Source organism: Petromyzon marinus, chromosome 48, assembly GCF_048934315.1.
Source record: "Petromyzon marinus isolate PM22_M1 ecotype Great Lakes invasive population chromosome 48, UKy_Petmar_22M1.pri1.0, whole genome shotgun sequence".
In the NCBI taxonomy this organism is placed as follows: Eukaryota; Metazoa; Chordata; class Hyperoartia; order Petromyzontiformes; family Petromyzontidae; genus Petromyzon; species Petromyzon marinus.
The window spans coordinates 9245170-9264285 of record NC_133714.1 but is presented as its reverse complement, the minus strand read 5'-3'; the positions used below and the strand labels follow the sequence as shown (position 1 = coordinate 9264285).

Here is a 19116-nt window from a genome sequence, read left to right as displayed (position 1 = left end):
TGGGTGTTTGAGTGGATGGGTGGGTGTTTGGGTGGATGGGTGGCGGGTGGGTACGTTGGTGGGTTGGCTAATGGGTGAGTGAGTCAGCGCGTGGATTAGCGAGTCGTGGGTGAGTGGGCAGGTGTGTGGATGGGTGAGTCAGTCGGTGGGTGAGTGGATAAGTCGGTGGGTGAGTGAGTAGTGAATTGGTGGGTGGGTGTCTGCGTGGGTTAGTGAGTGGCTGTTGGGTTGCCACTTTTTCCACTGTTGACCAATCTCAGATAGACGTCTCAACAAAGTTCAAACTTCCCCGCCGCGTGTCCCGTGTCTGGTCAAAGAGCAGCAGCCACCCGGTCCGGGCCGCGGTGGGAATGGTGGCGGTGGACTTCGATTTCCGCGGCTCGGGGAGGGGCGGGGCTATTCGCTAAGGAGGGGGGGGGGAGCTATATCTGCTATGCATGGGGGAGGGCTATGTACGGAGGCTGTGCGCTGCAGAGACGCCCAATAGCGGCGGAACAGATTCGACTGACCTCTTACCCTGTTCCTGTCGCTGCTGGTGCGACTCGTGGTGGTGGTGGTGGTGGTGCTCTGGTCGTGGTACTACAGGTGGTGGTGGTACTGCTGGTGGTGGTGGTGGTACTGCTGGTGGTGTTGGTACTGCTGGTGCTGCTGGTGGTGGTGGTACTGCTGGTGGTGTTGGTACTGCTGGTGGCACTGCTGGTGTACAATGCAGAGCGAGTTCGACGAGTCGGGCCTGCGCGCCACCGTCTCCTTCCAGCCTCTCCCTCCCTTCTGCTTCGACTGGACGGGTACGCGCATGGCTTGCGAGCCCGCGCCTGTGTGTGCGTGTGTGCTCGCGGTGTGCACAAGTCGCCGCCGGGGAGACAAAGGCGGCCGGGCGTGGTGCTGTCCTACCAGCACCCTCGTGGGCCACCGTTTGCCGGCTCGGCTCACGAACAGCCCTTGCCCCAGCAGCCTGTTCGAGACTGTACGGGGGATCTTTGTCTTTGTGCCCTCGATAAAGATTCCTTTTGCAGTGGTTTACTGTAAAATGTGGCCCATAGTCATTGCCTACAGACGAACATTGCTCATCGACTAACATTGCACATAGACTAAGATTTCCTATAGCTAAACATTGTACAGACGAATATTGCTCATCGACTAACATTGCACATACACTAACATTGCCCATAGACTAACATTGCCCATAGACTAACATTGCCCATCGACTAACATAGCCCATCGACTAACACTGCCAATAGCTGAACATTGCCCATAGACTAACATTGCCCATAGACTAACATTGCCCATAGACTAACATTGCCCATAGACTAACATTGCCCATAGACTAACATTGCCCATAGACTAACATTGCCCATAGACTAACATTGCCAATAGACTAACATTGCCCATACACTAACATTGCCCATAGACTAACATTGCCCATAGACAACATTGCCCATAGACTAACATTGCCCATAGACTAACATTGCCCATAGACTAACATTGCCCATCGACTAACATTGCCCATCGACTAACACTGCCAATAGACTAACATTGCCCATAGACTAACATTGCCCATCGACTAACATTGCCCATAGACTAACATTGCCCATAGACTAACATTGCCCATAGACTAACATTGCCCATAGACTAACATTGCCCATCGACTAACATTGCCCATAGACTAACATTGCCCATAGACTAACATTGCCCATAGACTAACATTGCCCATAGACTAACATTGCCCATCGACTAACATTGCCCATCGACTAACATTGCCCATAGACTAACATTGCCCATAGACTAACATTGCCCATAGACTAACATTGCCCATAGACTAACATTGCCCATAGACTAACATTGCCCATAGACTAACATTGCCCATAGACTAACATTGCCCATAGACTAACATTGCCCATCGACTAACATTGCCCATAGACTAACATTGCCCATAGACTAACATTGCCCATAGACTAACATTGCCCATAGACTAACATTGCCCATAGACTAACATTGCCCATAGACTAACATTGCCCATCGACTAACATTGCCCATAGACTAACATTGCCCATAGACTAACATTGCCCATAGACTAACATTGCCCATAGACTAACATTGCCCATAGACTAACATTGCCCATAGACTAACATTGCCCATAGACTAACATTGCCCATAGACTAACATTGCCCATAGACTAACATTGCCCATAGACTAACATTGCCCATCGACTAACATTGCCCATAGACTAACATTGCCCATAGACTAACATTGCCCATAGACTAACATTGCCCATAGACTAACATTGCCCATCGACTAACATTGCCCATAGACTAACATTGCCCATAGACTAACATTGCCCATAGACTAACATTGCCCATCGACTAACATTGCCCATCGACTAACATTGCCCATAGACTAACATTGCCCATAGACTAACATTGCCCATAGACTAACATTGCCCATCGACTAACATTGCCCATCGACTAACATTGCCCATAGACTAACATTGCCCATAGACTAACATTGCCCATAGACTAACATTGCCCATAGACTAACATTGCCCATAGACTAACATTGCCCATAGACTAACATTGCCCATCGACTAACATTGCCCATAGACTAACATTGCCCATAGACTAACATTGCCCATAGACTAACATTGCCCATAGACTAACATTGCCCATAGACTAACATTGCCCATATACTAACATTGCCCATAGACTAACATTGCCCATAGACTAACATTGCCCATAGACTAACATTGCCCATAGACTAACATTGCCCATAGACTAACATTGCCCATCGACTAACATTGCCCATCGACTAACATTGCCCATAGACTAACATTGCCCATAGACTAACATTGCCCATAGACTAACATTGCCCATAGACTAACATTGCCCATCGACTAACATTGCCCATCGACTAACATTGCCCATAGACTAACATTGCCCATAGACTAACATTGCCCATAGACTAACATTGCCCATAGACTAACATTGCCAATCGACTAACACTGCCAATAGCTGAACATTGCACGTCGACTAATATTGCCCATCAGGCCTGAATGGGTGAGTGCTTGAACGGGTGACAGCGTTCAAGCCGCTGCCTGAATGTGGATGGGGCCTGGCTGCTGCTGCTGCTACTGCTGCTACACAAGTGGATGATGGTGCCTGGCTGCTGCTGCTGCTGCTACTGCTGCTACACAAGTGGCTGCTGCTGCTGCTACTGCTGCTGCTACACAAGTGCAGCGGTGATTGAGAGATTTCCAGGCGACTGCTGCCGGTGACGCTGCGGTGAAACGCCACGCTTCTGGCTCCGCCGCTCGGGGTTTATCAGACGAACTCCGTGGGTCGCGATGCCTGCTTTCTTTGCCGCGATCGCCGCTTACCCCGGCGTCTTCCGGCTCCCCGCAGGCCGCGTCGCCGTGTGGTTCGTGCCGCGGATCCTCTGGCTGACGCGGATCGGCCTGGCCGAGCACGAGCGCGGCAAGGCCATCTACCCCGGCGACCTGGACGACCCGCGGGCGCTGCTGTTCCTGCGCCACCTCGAGATGTCCTTCGAGCCCGCCTTCTGGCGGGAGATGACCTCCGCCAAGCGGACGGGCTTCCGGGTCTCGTTGGCCGTCGCCCACCTGGGACGGACCTCCTGGGCGATCCGCGGGCGCCTGGAGGCGGGCCTGAACCCGGCGCCGCTCGCGGCGTTCGTCAGTCAGATGGTCTACGTGGACGCGGAGAGCAGGCGCCCGGCGCCGCTGCCCGACTGGTTCCGCGAGACGCACCGGCGCCTGCGGGGCTCGCCCGCTCCCGGCCTCCCGCGGCCGTACGACGCCGGCGGCGCCGGGCGGCCCGCGGGTCCGTTCCGCTACGAAGTGACGCCGGGCGCCAGCAGCCTCGACGCGAGCGGGCACGTCCACCAGGGCGAGCACGTGCGCTTTTGCGCCGATGCGCTGGCCGCCGGGCTGGCCGCGGCGGAGCAGGGAGGCCGCGGCGGTGGCGGAGGTCACGGCGGCGGAGGCGGAGGGGCGGGCGCGTGGAGCACGGCGCGGCTGGAGAAGCTGTCGGTGATCTTCGCCGGGGAGGCGTTCGCCGGAGACTCGCTGCTCGTCGAGTCGTGGGTGGATGCCGAGCGGCCGCGCTCCGTTCTCTTCGAGGTGTCCAGGCGAGGGAGGCCGCTCGTGCACAGCGCGTGGACGTTTCGGGACGGCGGCCCGCGGGCCTTGCGTGCCAAGCTGTGAAAAGTTTTTGCTGCAGTCTCCCGTGACGTTTGGGCGGCGTTCGCGACCTGGGTGGGTGGATCGTTCTCCGTCCCTCGTAGAGGGTCCACGGTTTGTAATGTGATACGCGACGTCAACGCAGGATGTCCGCTCGCTGTCGCAGAGAGAGAGAGAGGGGGGACGACTCGGAGGTGTCAGGAGGAAGCACTGCAGACGAACGGTTAAGCGGCAGCAGCAACAGCAGCAGCGACCACTCTATTAAAAGTATTTTTTTTTTAATTTGACCAGGTATCGCCCCACTGAGCTGTATAGCTCTTTTTTCAGAAGTGACCTGACCGCATATGATAGCTCAACAAAGTGGCCGATCACGCGCGATTTTTTTTTTTGGAGCCGATGAATCTATAACGCATGTTTCTAAATGTGGAGCGAAAAACCAGAGGGCCTGGCTAAAAATACGCGCGACCACGGTGAGAACACGCAAACTCCAAATATACAGCAGGCGTCAGGGTCAGCAACAAAATCCAGAACCTCCTGTATACCAGGCGAGCTAGTTAACATCTCGCCACCAAGGCGCCCACTCGGTCAGGAGCCGGCACCCAATTCCCCTGTGAGATCTGCACTGTAATCTGTTGGCCGCCCTGGTAAATACTGCGCACAGTCTACCTCACAGCAGGCTACGGCTCCTCCATCGACGCCCATGGGGAAGTGAGTTCCACAATAACATCTGTGCATGATCCACCAACCCCCGTTGCTGTCTGCGCAGCGCTGGACCACTACAGGCAGCCACGTGCAGCATCGTAGGCAGCAGGACCGCAGCCCGGCATCACGGATTTTAGTTTCGGCTTTTTTTTTTAAATTATGATTTCTCTGCTGACTTCGTGTGACGCGCCCTGGTGATGCTTGATGCGGTTGCAAGCGAAACGTCGTGTCTCTGTAGTTGATGAAGTCTGCGGTGAGGATTTTGCCTTTCAACTCACCGGCGACCTTCCCGGTGGCCGGGTTTTAACGCCGAACATTTTGCCAGATTTTCAGGTTGGCCAAACATCCCCAAAAAAATATATATAAATTACGGATCAGATGTGGAACGACAAAATCATTATGCGGGCATAGTCTCCTTCGCCTATCCGTCATATTGAAGGAGATGGATTGTCTGCTTGTATGTTCTGTTATTTACTGTCTCTGCAGTGACACTGGTTACTATTTTGAGACGTGCAATATGTCCATTGCCTGATGACGCCTGCTTCATTTTTGCAACCTTCTGCTGCGTAATAAAGTGAATGATCGCATGGCGTCGGTTGAGACATTGCTTTGGGTTGCCGTCCATTCGCCGCATTCAACCTGACGATGAGCGGCGTGCAATCGCCGCTCCCTCTCTCGTCACCTTGTCCAAACGCGCACTGCCTGCGCGCACTCTGGCTTGTCGCCCAGTCTTGTATTTGCTTTGCGACTCGCAGATGGCAGTGAGGCGGTGGCCGTCCGAGCTGTCAGGGTTCGCTCCGTGGACAGCGTTTGCCCGCTCACAACGTCAGGTCACGCCTTCTCTCGCTGTGTCAATAACCACACCGTGTGTATGTGCGCGTCGCGCTAAAGGGAAACATACGTAAGAGGCGACGTTTCGGCCAAAGTACATAAATAGGACAGAATAGACAGTGGAACGATAATACAATTTGGAGACTGCACTTCCTGGATTATCTTCACGTGCCCTGGTTTCCTCCCACATGTAAACATTCATTAATTGAAAGGTAACATTTTCAAATATACAGGGACTCCTCTACTTATGAACATTCGACTTAGGGACCTTCAGATATATGAACAAACCTGTCCGTATGTCCAGTTGCCTGTTCGGACCGATAGTCGTAAGTTCAAGCGCCGCGCAACAGATGGCGGTGGTGGCGTCTACATCTGCAGAACACGAAGAACCAGTCGCATCTACACGTGAGTATAAAACTGTTAAAGAAATTCCCCGTTTTTGTGTGTATGCCATACAACATGTTTGGAATCGACACGAGTAAAGTTGGCCTTATGAACAAATCGACTTACGAACAGACCTCAGGAACCTAACTCGTTCGTAAAAAGAGGAGTCCCTGTAGAGGACTGCAGGAGCTTTGGTGGTGGTGGTGGTGATGGGGAATACGGTGCTTGGTTCACCGTGGTGCTGCTGGTGCCTTCCCAACCGTCCGTGGTTCCTTCTCCTGGCCGCCTCTGAGTCGCCCTCTCAATCTCGACGAGAGCGATGAGAGGATCCCGTGCGGCGACAGCGCAGCATCACGAGTTGGGACGATTGTCCCGTAGCTCGGCAGAGGAAGGATTGCACGATCCATTGCTGGCGAACAACCAGATGTTACCCCGGGCAGGCCTACAGAGCCCTCTCTGTGGGGCTGCCCGGCACAATCGTGGCCTGGTGCCAACCCTGCACCATCCATTCGATGTTGTGTCCCTGTTGGACGTGGCCTCGTCTGGGAGTCGGTATCTGTGCCTGGGTAGCAGGAGTTGACTCTCGTGCCGGTATCGCTACCGCTGTGTTGGACTCTACCGCTGTGTTGGACTCTACCGCTGTGTTGGACTCTACCGCTGTGTTGGACTCTACCGCTGTGTTAGACTCTCCCGCTGTGTTGGACTCTACCGCTGTGTTGGACTCTACCGCTGTGTTGGACTCTACTGCTGTGTTAGACCCTACCGCTGTGTTGGACTCTACCGCTGTGTTGAACTGTACCGCTGTGTTGGACTCTACCGCTGTGTTGGACTCTACCGCTGTGTTGGACTCTATCGCTGTGTTGGACTCTACCGCTGTGTTGGACTCTACTGCCGTGTTGGACTCTCCCACTGTGTTGGACTCTACCGCTGTGTTGGACTCTCCCACTGTGTTGGACTCTACCGCTGTGTTGGACTCTACTGCTGTGTTGGACTCTCCCACTGTGTTGAACTCTACTGCTGTGTTGGACTCTCCCACTGTGTTGGACTCTACCGCTGTGTTGGACTCTACCGCTGTGTTGGACTCTACCGCTGTGTTGGACTCTACCGCTGTGTTGGACTCTACCGCTGTGTTGGACTCTACCGCTGTGTTGGACTCTACCGCTGTGTTGAACTCTACTGCTGTGTTAGACTCTACCGCTGTGTTGGTCTCTACTGCTGTGTTGGACTCTACCGCTGTGTTGGACTCTACTGCTGTGTTGGACTCTACCGCTGTGTTGGACTCTACCGCTGTGTTAGACTCTCCCGCTGTGTTGGACTCTACCGCTGTGTTGGACTCTACCGCTGTGTTGGACTCTACCGCTGTGTTGGACTCTACCGCTGTGTTAGACCCTACTGCTGTGTTGGACTCTACCGCTGTGTTGGACTCTACCGCTGTGTTGGACTCTACCGCTGTGTTGGACTCTACTGCTGTGTTGCTGCTGCTGCTGCACGGCATTGATTACAGACCCAGTACCGACTGAGATGTCTGTCCACGTTTACTCAACAATGGTTAAGGTGGCAACCCAAGCACTCACCCACACAACAACAACCGCCATTCGCCGCTGAGTGGCGGGGACGTGGACACGCCACGCACCCCTTCCACAACACGGGTGGTGGAACGAATATACAAAAAACAACATCTTTGGGTTAAAACAGGCACGCTAAAAAATAAAAAAAATAACTGCGAATGAACAACAAAGTGACAGTGCGTGGCGATCATCGTCGGTCTTCTATAGAGACTTGTGAACACATTTAGGACAAAACGGTCATTTATAAAACAATAAACGAGCCCAAAGAATTTTTTTCTGCTCATTCACCACGGAGATGGATTTGTCTGGGATGTAAAAAATGATTAAAAAGCGATCCCGCTGCCGTGTCTTTGTCACCACAATGCCGTGACTCGGATTCGAACCGAGGTTGCTGCGGCCACAACGCAGAGTACTAACCACTATACGATCACGGCGAGCTACGCGGACTCGCAATTATGTGGGTGCCGGGAGCGCCTCTTATAGCCGGGACCCCGCTGGGCACGTGGTGCCCGGAGTCGTTACCCGAGTCACGAATCTATGGGTCGTGGCGTGAGCTTTTGGGTGTCAGTGGGAATGTATGGGTCTTTGCGGGTAGTCTATGGGTGTCTGGGTCTTAGTGTGAGTTGATGGGTCTCGTGTGCCGTTCCAAGCCTTCATAGGTGCTTACTAACAGCACTTACCCCTACAGTCTGTTAAGGCTATATGGGGGAACTTTTTCGTGTGAAAGTGAGAGTGTGTGTGTGGGGAGTGGCGAACCGAGTTCGATTCCCGCTAAGACGCCAATAACACCAGTGACGATTATCTGAACCGGTCCTGGGCCTCGCCTCGGTCAACGCACCCTCAAGTGAGTACCTGGTGCGGTGTGAAAAACATCGCCACTCGGGAGACAAAGGCGGCCGGGCGTGGTGGCTGGCCCACCCACCCCCTGTGTGTGCCGTGCCGACCTTCATAGATGCTACTCCCTAACAGCACTTGCCCCAACAGTCTGTTCAGGCTATATGGGGGATCTTTGTCATTGGAGTGTGTGTCCGTGTGTGAATGTGGTGACTCATTGCGTCCCTTCCGACAAGCAAGCCAGCATCAGGACTCAAGATAAATAAAACTGATGTTGTTTATACTCACGTTACTTTACTTTAACTTATATTCACAATACAATATGATTTTTTTTACAATGGCACATGCACATTTACAATATTGCTTATGAGTTTAACAATGATTCCCTTATTTGTCGAACCGTAAAACATTTCACAACACTGATCTATGGGCATTTGAATATTAAATATAGTACATCAATTCAAGTGTTCTGACTTATTACGTAACCTCATGCAGCGCGCATGCGCATGACTCAGAGGCGCGACGAACCACGGACGTGCAGGAAGGAAGCCACGTGCGACTTCACACTAATTCCTTGTTAAGCGTGCTACCTGCGTTACTGAAAATTGCCGCGTCAAGCGAGGAATGACCGTACATTGACGGACACCACAAAGTCGGCGTGTACGATCCACGTACTGCTCATCCTAGCGGATCATTTGCTGCTGCACGTGGTGAGATCCTGCCATGCTTGCATGCTAGACAGGTTCCTCGCTATTATCACGTAATAAGGGGGAAGGGTTGGGGGGGAGGGTGTGTACGTACGTGAGGCATTGCCGAATAAAGTCGATGAAGTCCTCATTGCTCGCATTCAGCCGTCTCTTCAACTTGACGCTGCCCGGAGGCTTTAGGTACCGCTTGTAATCCAACACGACCCGCGGTTTGTTGCATTCATCTGAGGATAAAAGTACTTTGCATGAACTCGGAATTGCTTACGGTGAGGCCATAGAGCGTGACTCGCAGGGCCAGATCAAGGCAATGAGGGGCCTAAGGCTAACAGGAGGGAAGGGCCAAAGCAACGTTATCACATTTTGAAAAAAATGTGTACGGAGTCATGAAACAATTATTTATTTACCTGCGTAAAATTTGTATATACTTGGCTCCGGGTAAATTAATCTTTCTTCAAACAAACAAACAAAAAACATCTTCTTCGCTTGACCAATATTACGAATGCTGTCATCGTAATGCACGGAAAATGTGTTTTTCCAACGGCCGCGTTACCCTCGCTTAGCCGGTCCTTCACAGTGGAAAGGGGGGGTGGGGGCTACAGAAAATGAGGACCTAAGGTCGTTTGCCTCTAGGTTAATCCGTCCCTAGAGACTCGCCATTCAGTCAACTTGCGATTATCCCCAGGGTGGGAATATGCGGGCTATGGAGTAACCGCGGCGCTTGCAGATTCAAGAGTATATTGTTGCACGCGCGCTGTCTCGATCATGAACTGCTCATCGCACGTTGAGTGTCGGTGACCCGGTGGCCGGGTGACCGCAGACACGTCGCTACGTGAACCGATTGCTCGAAGAAACAAACGTACGACGCATTCTATGTCTCTGCTGCCGTTCTGCATGGGTAGAGCAGTGAGCGTGCTCTTACCCAAATCGACTTAACAATACTATTCATTTTCTATAACGGAAAAAGCTTATAATGGGATTTTTTTAAAAATCATAATTAGTATGTATACAGCGTACCCAAATAATGGCCTTTACATGCCATGCATGCATGTGGAGTAGGGCAATAAGTTAGAAGTAACCGGGGAGATGAAGACTGAAGAATAAGATGGAGAATTAAAGAGAGAGAGAGGTAGAGGACTTTTAAATCGAAGTTTAGTCTCTACCAACTGCGGATTCCTCAGCTCCAAGGGCAAGGAATTCCAGCATCTGGGTGCTGTACCAACAGAAACCTTACTGCCACACAGTCTAAGCCTGGAGCGTGGCTACATTGCGTCGTGCATGATTGTTATTAACTGCATTATCTGTTACCTTTGTGGTTACTCATTCCTCAGCCCTTGCACGCCCCTTGTCATCTAAATAATTATATTATGTTACCGTGTTTCAAACCATGTTAAGTGCCGCGAGCAAAGGTGCGCTATTAATATAAAATAAGATAGATCTCTGTTTTGGTTTTATCTGGACCACCCGTTTCCCCATTCCTAGAGACAAGCGAGAGCTGTCTGCACTATCAGTGTGCGGATGTTCAAAGCAATGCAAATTGTGGCATGTAGCCAACCAGTCTCACCGAAGTAGGATGTTTTCAGTGGGGAAGCCCGAATCATCGATGGTGGAGGGACACCCAAGACCTGCACACGTTAGAGGCATGAACACGCAGGATCACGTTTCATCACGGGTGCTTGAGGGCAATAAATGCGTCAAGGCAGAAAAGCAAGATCCTCCTTGGGGCATTATTGTTAAACAGTTAACGGCTGAATGTTTCTCACCTGCATCGACAAATAGAATCAGGCAATCAATCAACGTTACTGTGGCCTCGATGTCTAAAGCACATGTATTAGTTGCCGCGGTGCTGAGGTGATTACTATCTTGCCTGGTATACAGGAGGTTGTGGGGTTGATCCCAACAACACTACAGAAATATATTTTACAGTTATATTAGAGTTTGTTTATATAACACTTGTTTAGTTAAGCCGAGGATCCGCCGCCCGTCGCTCGTCCGCTCCCTCACTCGCTGCGTCCCTATCCTATTCTCTACTCTCCTTGTTTCACCCCTCCCGGCTGCCGTGTCTCGCTGCCTCTGCAGGTATATACCACGGTAGCCCCGGGGGGTCAAGCGTGCCGACGTACGGACTGCGCTTACCCCTAGCGACCCTATCCTAGCCTACCCAGCTCCACGCAGGACTACTCTCGCCCGAGAATACTCGAACTAGCTTGGCGGGTCTGGCTTCAGCTTCTCTTGTCTTCTGTCTTCATCATACTGCCTCTCGGGCTCGTTTTGCCCATCTTATATATCCCTCGCGACCCCTTCCAGAACATTCTCCAGAAGATCGCTCTATAATTGCCAGATACCGGTCTTTTGAATTCCGGTCCACCTCCCCCCCCCCCCTTGTTTACCCCAACTGAATTACCCCGACGGTCATCCTGACCCTAGCTGCTCTTGCCATCCCCACGATGATCCTCACCAACCACCTCTTCTGGCTACCCAGCAGCCGTTCTCGAATATGCGCGCGTTGAACCACTACATTTCTGTTAAAATAAAACATTGACAGAGGTAAAAACCCAATCAGAATAACAAAATCAAAAAGGTAAAACCAAAATAGAAACGTTGCCAACTGATTATCATCATATTCTTTGGGTCTTTCGGTAAAGTCACGTAGATAGACCCAAAGCGTATGAATTCCTGCAGTCACGAAAGCTTTAAGTCATGATTATAATCAGTTGGCTACGTCTCTATGATAATAACCGATAATTATCGGTGGAAACCCAGGAAAGCTACTACGATAAAAACTTGTAGAACACTTTACCCTACATTGCGGGGATCACAAAAAATATCTCCAAAATCTTGAATAAACACAAGATCCAGGTCCGTTTCAACACATTACATAAAATCCGTCATCTGGTTCCGTCTGTAAAAGATGTGATTCTGGACATACAGTACCCTGGTGTCTACAAACTAAGTTGCCTCTGTGGTAGTAGTTACATTGGAGAAACCAAACGCCATGTCTCGGACCGCATTTGTGAACACAAAGCCGACCTTAAACACGGTAGGACCAACACCTCGGCCATGGCAGATCATTGTTATAATTCAGTAGGCTCACATGACATTGACTTCTCCAAGACAGAGGTTCTTTGTAAGCCATCTGGCTACCATGATAGATTCGTTCATGAGGCTATCCACATATACAAGCACAGAGACAATTTCAACCGAGAAGATGGATTCTGGCTTAGCAATCATTGGAAGGATTTGATAAACCATTTCAGGTCTTAATTGATTGTTCACGCTTAAGGTGGCTTTCAGACAGCATACATTAATTTTAGTCTCCCCCCTCCTCTTTTCAGAACATAGATGGACTCGTCCTTCTAAACAAACTGCCAAATCGCTGCCCGTGGCGCTAACGTTTTTAAAATAAATAAATAAAACACCGTTTCATTATAAATAAATAAATGCGGACCGCCACTTCTTTCAAATGTTTCTTGCCGTTGGTTTTTCACACCTCATGATGACCGTTTGTGTTATGGTCGAAACGTCGTGAGAATTTTTATTGTTTTTATATATATTTTATTATTTTATTGTTTACCTTCAACGTGACTTTACCGAAAGAGCTAAGAATATACTTGTGGAACATTTAAGCCAAAATTCCATGGAATCCAGTCAAATAGCAAGGGAAGCATGCATTGTGATTTTAAAAGTGAAAAAAAACATAATCAACTAATCGTTTCCTAATTCCACCGCTACCTGTCTGCATTATCGGCCACTATTGCCGCTGCTGTACGTGTTCTCTTTGTTTTTGTTCTCAGATTCCCCGCGAGGTTGCCTCAGCCTGACTGACGGGCGACGCTCACCTCCATGATGAGGGCGAGCTGGTGGGCATTGTGGTGGCCTGGGAAAAGAATCTCCCCAGAGTACATCTCGGCGACGATGCAGCCAAGCGACCACATGTCCATCGGGCCGCTGCTCTTCAGGCCCAGGATGGCTTCTGGCGCGCTGTACCAGATCCTCTGAATGTCAGAGAGCGCTGCGCAGGAGGAGACACGAGACGCCATATCAGACCCCTGATGCCTCTGCCATGAGTCCAACGCAAGAGGCTCCCTTCAGCAGCAACAAAAACATCCATTCTTTCCTTGCCAGCAAGCGCGCGGACACAGCCCATTGGTCAGTCTGCTACTGGACGCGGGCCTCTACGCGCAGTTGCTGGTCGTGGGGTTTATTTGACCGCACGTCAGAATTCTGCTTGGTGCGAGTTGGTGAAGAGGACGGCCGGATATTAATCGGCAAGTCAATGCCCCGTTACACACCCTGCTGTGGTGAATGGTTTGGCGAAGTTGTGCGCTCCACGAAAGAGGCAATTGCTCGCGCATCACCGGTAGATATCTAAATGGTTCATGGAATTCACGTTTCACATATTCAGTTCAAATATTGCTCAACAATGGATGTTTCCCTTAGCTGGGATTTGAATGTGAAGCGTTCGAACCATTATCCTACCGCTCTACCCCTTTCATGGAGCTATCAACATACTGTAAGGAACACTCCTGACTAAAACTGCCATTTTGGTCCTTTGGAAAGCAAGCTTTACGACTACGTCCTGGCAATCGTACCTCTTTCTCCATAGCAGCTCTGGCCAAAGTTGATCGTCTTAATCGTATTTTGTATAAGCACGATGTTTTCCTAAAGAAGCATGGGGAGGGAGATTGAACAGAGGTGAGATTAGGAGAGAGCACGCACATTCGTCCATCCCAATGCACGGCATCTTACTCGTCGATGCTTCGTTGCAAGTGACCGGTTACGCATTGAGACGTCGCTGTCGGGTCAAGCTGTCATCATTTGCAGACTTTGAGCCGAGCCTTTGCTTATCTCCATTTCATATCACAAAGTCAGGTGCCGAGTATTAAAACGCTAAACAGCGACGTGTACGTTGTCATGCTAACGGTCAGAGTCGCTTTCGCTGCAGATAGATGTTACCTTAGATTTTAATTGAATTCACTAATTTATCAAGGAGAGCATCACTGAGTCGTTGGACTCCTCTTCAGGAGGGTCCTGCCACGTGTTTTTATTTTAAGTTTTTATTTATAGTACATGTTGGAGGAAATCGGAGGACCCAGAGAAAACCCATGCCGGGCGTGAGGGGGCAACATTCTATCCCTGTACAGATGGAAACAGATGGAGATTAGTCTCCTTGCTATACCACCCTCTGGCGAGCCAGGGCATGGCACTTCCTCTGAGATTCCCACGGAAAGGGAATTTCACGACATTTGTGTGCCGTGATCCACCAACCCTAGCTATCTCCACAGCGCTGGACACACATTTTACTAACGCCATTTGACTCCCCCTGACCCTTACTGGCTTCAAGTCGCCGTGGCTGATTCCTTCTTTCCGCAGCAGGCTCAAGCACTTGAGCAGAGCCCGAGCGTACAAACGCACGGACTGCATTGTAGGTACAGTTTCCGCCGTCTTCATAACCTTCCGTAGATCGAGTCTGCACAAGGGCACACACACACGGTAGAAAATATGACGTTAGTTTCAGTTAAAGATACACTGGCTACCTCCTTTACACCCGGCGGGATCATTAAGGAAAATACAAATATCGCTTTCCAGTTTGGTTACCACGCAATCTGATATTCATTATTACTTACATTAGGGATGCATCCCTGGAAAACGTGACGTTAGGTGAAATAATGTAAATGGAAACCGATTTTACCCTTGACTTAGTGATATAAATTCTGAATATGGTCCTGGGGCTAGTTATTGTTGGCAAATACATTCAGAAAAATATTAATTCCAAAGTAAGATACAAAAATATACCCAAAAAGATATATAACAATTTAAAAGATATAACCTAAGTTAACACGGAGTACTCATCAGAGACAGCAGTGGAGCTTGCATTTAGAGAGGATAGTACGGTGTACAGTATGGCAATCTTTTAAAACAATGGAGCGAATCAATGCGTTTAAAATCGAAATACACCATCTAATCCACAGGCGACATGAAAGTGAACCAACAACGTAAATAGAAGAAACTAAAATCGAGGACTTTGTATGCCCGGTTGAACAACAATCCCTGCAACCACTCACCCTGCAAGCTCGAGGCATATGCAGTGATGACCGCGAAAGGAAAACGTTTCCCTCAAGCGGATGATGTTGTGGTCATTGTTGAAATCCTTTTCACGTAGACGCTTGAGGATTTCTACTTCCTTCTGCACGTTGGCTTTGATTCTGTAGAGAGAGGTGAGACGTTCCAACACTTACGACTTATTTCAAGTTACGACTTATTGCTACTGCTCAGATCTCGACGTATTGTCTTCGATTAACCACGTCAGAGCAGCTGGTAGTATACAATTGTAAAAACGTATAAATTAATGATAACTGTCTTCTGTGGGCACATTTGCAAGTTGCCTTTCGTCAACAATGTGGACTTCCCAAAAAACACGCGACAATGAAGAGCTTCGTCGCCACTCTGGAAGCGCCAGGCGATGGAAAGCAATGTGGCAATGAACGATGCTAATCCAAAGATGTGTGTTGAAGACAAAAGGGAGGATGTGTGGGGAGTGCAATCACTTACCCGCGCGCATTTCTGAAAATCTTTATGGCCACCAATTCCATCATTGTGTGGTCCATGCACTTTAGCACGACCGCATTGGATCCTGACCCCAGTTTCTTGAGCACCTCGTAACGAAAATTGATGTGCTCATGCAGTAGCTGTAAGTGACAGTGACAGGGGTAGAAACAAGCGAAAATCAGGCCTGCAGCTCGATTGCACCTTCAACATCTTGCGATTATCTTACCGTTAAACTCATCGTTCCTATTTTCTACAATGCTCATTATGATTATTGATTATTACACGAGTATGTTTCAACGACGTTTTGCCTCGTCACATTCCTGCAGTACGAATAAAGGTTCCGATTCTGCAACGTCACGTATCACCTCAATTCGTGTGACCAAGGCCTCGAACCTTTCGGTATGGAAGGTGCTCAACATTTTAAAGATCATCAGCAGCAGCAGCAGAATTGCCGACCGTTGGCCCTGGCTCTTACGTGGATGTAGAACCCCTTGTCGTTGTCATAGCCGTTGTTGCGTATTCCGCTTCGTGGAAGCAGACGCTTCGCGGTGCCCAGGTACCAGACGGTGGAGACTCTCTTCAGCTCCTCTCGCTCCTGCGGGTTGTATGTCTCGTGGGGAACCTCAGAGTTGGTTGCCGTCAGCCTCTGTGCAAAAGATGAACAAATGCCACCGCCGCCCCCTGCACCACACACCATGATTAGCTCTATTATCTTACTGGCAGAACAATTTCCTAAATATCCGTAGTACTAATCAACTTTTGACAACTTGTTGCTCCCCTATAATAAGTCTGTGATTTGAACAGTGGCTGACCTATTTATACCCAAGACTCGCTATATTATGCTGCGGCTATGTGGTCGGACATGGCATAACATAGTGTGCTGTGTGTACTAATCGGCAGGCAGATGTCTCACACACAACATTTGCCACTAAGTGGTAGTCATTTCACCACTGCGTTCATGCCAGGCAAGGCACTCTTGGAGGCCACGTGAAGCGTCGAAGACTGGCAGAAGGTCACGGGACAGACCCAAGTGCCATGGGTTGACTGAGATAACTGGCAGATGGATGCACCACCTGTGCCTCCTACTGTGCCAACATTTAGCCACCTGGCGCTCCACTCACTCAGACAAAGAACCCTCAAGTAGTTGCAGCAGACTTTTGGGGCAAGTGCTGTTAGCGAGCACCTATGAAATCCGGAACAGCAAACGAGGCTGTGGGTGGCCAACACACAGGCGCACACACCTGTACACACGCAGGCGCACACACCTGTACACATGTACACATCCAAGCACAAAGAGGAAACCGAACAAAGATGCGGATGCCACTGAGCAACACCTGAAACTGCGAGAGGGGAAACTCATGTCACCTGATGGATTGACGCCCTCAAGCAATGTCTTTTTGGGCTTCGTGCCAGAGCCCTGTCCTTTGTCCACGCTGGCAGGGCCCCCCCGTGCATCCACCACCTGGACAGCATCGATGTCGTCCTTCTTCAACGGCTTCACCTCCTCGTCCTTCTCCTCCTTCAACGGCTTCACCTCCAGTGGAGGAGGAGGAGGAGAGCCCTCGTGGTCCTGCGGATTGGCACAATGCAGCCATGCAAAGGCAATGACGTGCAGCGGTTATTGGGGCGCTCTCCACCGTGTGGAGAGCAAGACAACAAACTAAACACAAACAGTAGTTTTAAAGTAATCCGTTTTCAGCGTAGATTGAAAAGTGCATAGCGCCAGTGCCTTCCTAATGTTGGAAGGAAGAGCATTCCAGACGGCCGCAGAAGCACATCTGAAAGCGCACGATGCAGTGACCATGTTACGTCTGATGGCTAGCCACAATCAGCCGCGAGAATGACCGGAGTTTGCGCGATGGTTTTATGTTCCTTGACGAGATCAGCAATGTATTGTGGTTCATTTGTGGCAAGCACTTTGTGTGCAATGAGTGCGACCTCATAATGTATTCCTTAAGCAAATGGAAGCCAATGCAGCTCAGCGAGCACAAATGTGAACACAGCGCATTTACGCCCGGGCCGTGGCACAGAAGCAGCAGCAGCAGCAGCAGTTCTCGTGTCGCAGCACCACCTCTAGGAGCGAGCCCCCCCCCCCATCAAGGCTGTTAAAGGCTACACAGGGGGTCTGTCTATGTCGATGTGTGACACGAGAGGGATGTGGGGATCCGTACCGGTGGCCAGGTTGTAGCCGAGCCGGGACATGAGTACGGGCTCTCCACAGCCATCTGCTCCCTTTCCTTCGGCGCCGTCGCCAGCACCGGCGGTCGGGGTCTGTCCACGGGGTGTGGTGGTCGTGGAGGCTTCACCGCAAACGTGAGCTGAACGGACAGCAACAACACCAATGCCATCCGTTAATCCTGTGGACCAACTGCTCTGAATGTGAAACTCACGATCTTCATGAGCCCATAGAGGGGACATTCGTTGGTAATGTGCACCGATTGAAAGCGTTCCTCTCCAAGCACACTTTCATCATGATTCAGCTTTCCAGCAGCTCACTTGCACCTGTACATAATTTGTTCATATTACACTTGCAGTGTTTCTGATTCGCGTGAGTTTTCTTTTTTTACGACTGTTAAAAGACCCATTTGTTGGTTGTGCAAATATCCCTTGGGGAGCCTGCTGCACTCTGATCTGCAATGTTGATGATTTGGGCCTTTGATTTGCTGCTGCTCCTGCTGCTGCTACTGCTATGTCTCATGCAGCACCACGGATCTCCTGTGCGGTAAAATATCCAGGAAACTGGCTACACTGAACCATCATCCATGTAAAAAAATCGGATAAAATCAAACATTTTATATATCTGTTTAACACGTAGGCTTTCGCAATCAATATTATTCATAATAAACGTTTTTCTGTTAGATCGCGTTATTTATAAATGTGTCGCAACCCTCCACCACCCGACACGGCCAATTAGCAAAAAAGTGTCACATTGACAAAAGACAAATAGTTCACTACTTTAGCCCACCGGTGTGTTGAAGAGTGAATCCACAACATTTACAGTTTTTGAGTACGACGTTTCGCTGATAATTACATCCAGCATCGTCGGGATCATCCGTCTAACAAATCGAACTAAATTTCAACTTCCAAAAGGGCTCCATCCAGCTCGCTTGTATCTGGGAGTCTGATCAGATGTTACCCATGTTGTGAGTGTAATTATTATTACTATTGGATTGGTATGATTGGATGAATAGACCAGAACGTCGGCAATGGATTTTTATGACCTTCAAATAAAGAAAAAGCGAGCCCCCTGCCCTGTCCTTGTCTACAACAATGTCATGACTGGAATTTGAACCGAGGATGCTGTGGCCTCAACACAGAGTCCTAACCACTATACGATCACGGCGAGCTA

At 49.9% G+C, this 19116-nt stretch overlaps 2 protein-coding genes and 1 non-coding gene across 3 annotated transcripts; 1 reads left to right on the top strand and 2 right to left on the bottom strand.

Annotated features, from left to right (window-relative positions):
• The first annotated feature begins 445 nt into the window (after positions 1-445).
• Positions 446-5484, top strand: LOC116952780 (uncharacterized). The gene is made up of 2 exons (XM_032972406.2): positions 446-788; positions 3399-5484. The coding sequence occupies exons 1-2, from the start codon at positions 707-709 to the stop codon at positions 4217-4219; spliced, it is 903 nt and encodes a 300-aa protein (XP_032828297.1). The 5' UTR covers positions 446-706; the 3' UTR covers positions 4220-5484.
• A 2558-nt stretch (positions 5485-8042) lies between these two features.
• TRNAH-GUG (transfer RNA histidin (anticodon GUG)) lies at positions 8043-8114 on the bottom strand. Its single transcript has one exon. It is a non-coding gene; the product is annotated as a tRNA-His (tRNA).
• A 1056-nt stretch (positions 8115-9170) lies between these two features.
• On the bottom strand, positions 9171-16005 carry LOC116952736 (dual specificity tyrosine-phosphorylation-regulated kinase 4-like). The gene is made up of 8 exons (XM_076074419.1): positions 15994-16005; positions 15771-15907; positions 15284-15424; positions 14553-14688; positions 13811-13880; positions 13058-13230; positions 10783-10843; positions 9171-9445 (listed from the first exon to the last, which is right to left on the bottom strand). Exons 1-8 carry the CDS (start codon positions 16003-16005, stop codon positions 9249-9251), a joined length of 927 nt encoding a protein of 308 aa, XP_075930534.1. The 3' UTR covers positions 9171-9248.
• Positions 16006-19116: the final 3111 nt, after the last annotated feature.

Excerpts from the sequence above, each read along its gene's own strand:
- LOC116952736 (XM_076074419.1), bottom strand. Across the intron at positions 10,844-13,057 it reads AGCTCGCCCTCATCATGGAG|GTCTTGGGTGTCCCTCCACC; the intron begins GTGAGCGTCGCC and ends TAACGTGTGCAG. Across the intron at positions 9,446-10,782 it reads ACTGAAAACATCCTACTTCG|ATGAATGCAACAAACCGCGG; the intron begins GTGAGACTGGTT and ends TTTTATCCTCAG.
- LOC116952780 (XM_032972406.2), top strand. The coding sequence starts at position 707 with ATGCAGAGCGAGTTCGACGAGTCGGGCCTGCGCGCCACCGTCTCCTTC. Across the intron at positions 789-3,398 it reads CTTCTGCTTCGACTGGACGG|GCCGCGTCGCCGTGTGGTTC; the intron begins GTACGCGCATGG and ends GGCTCCCCGCAG.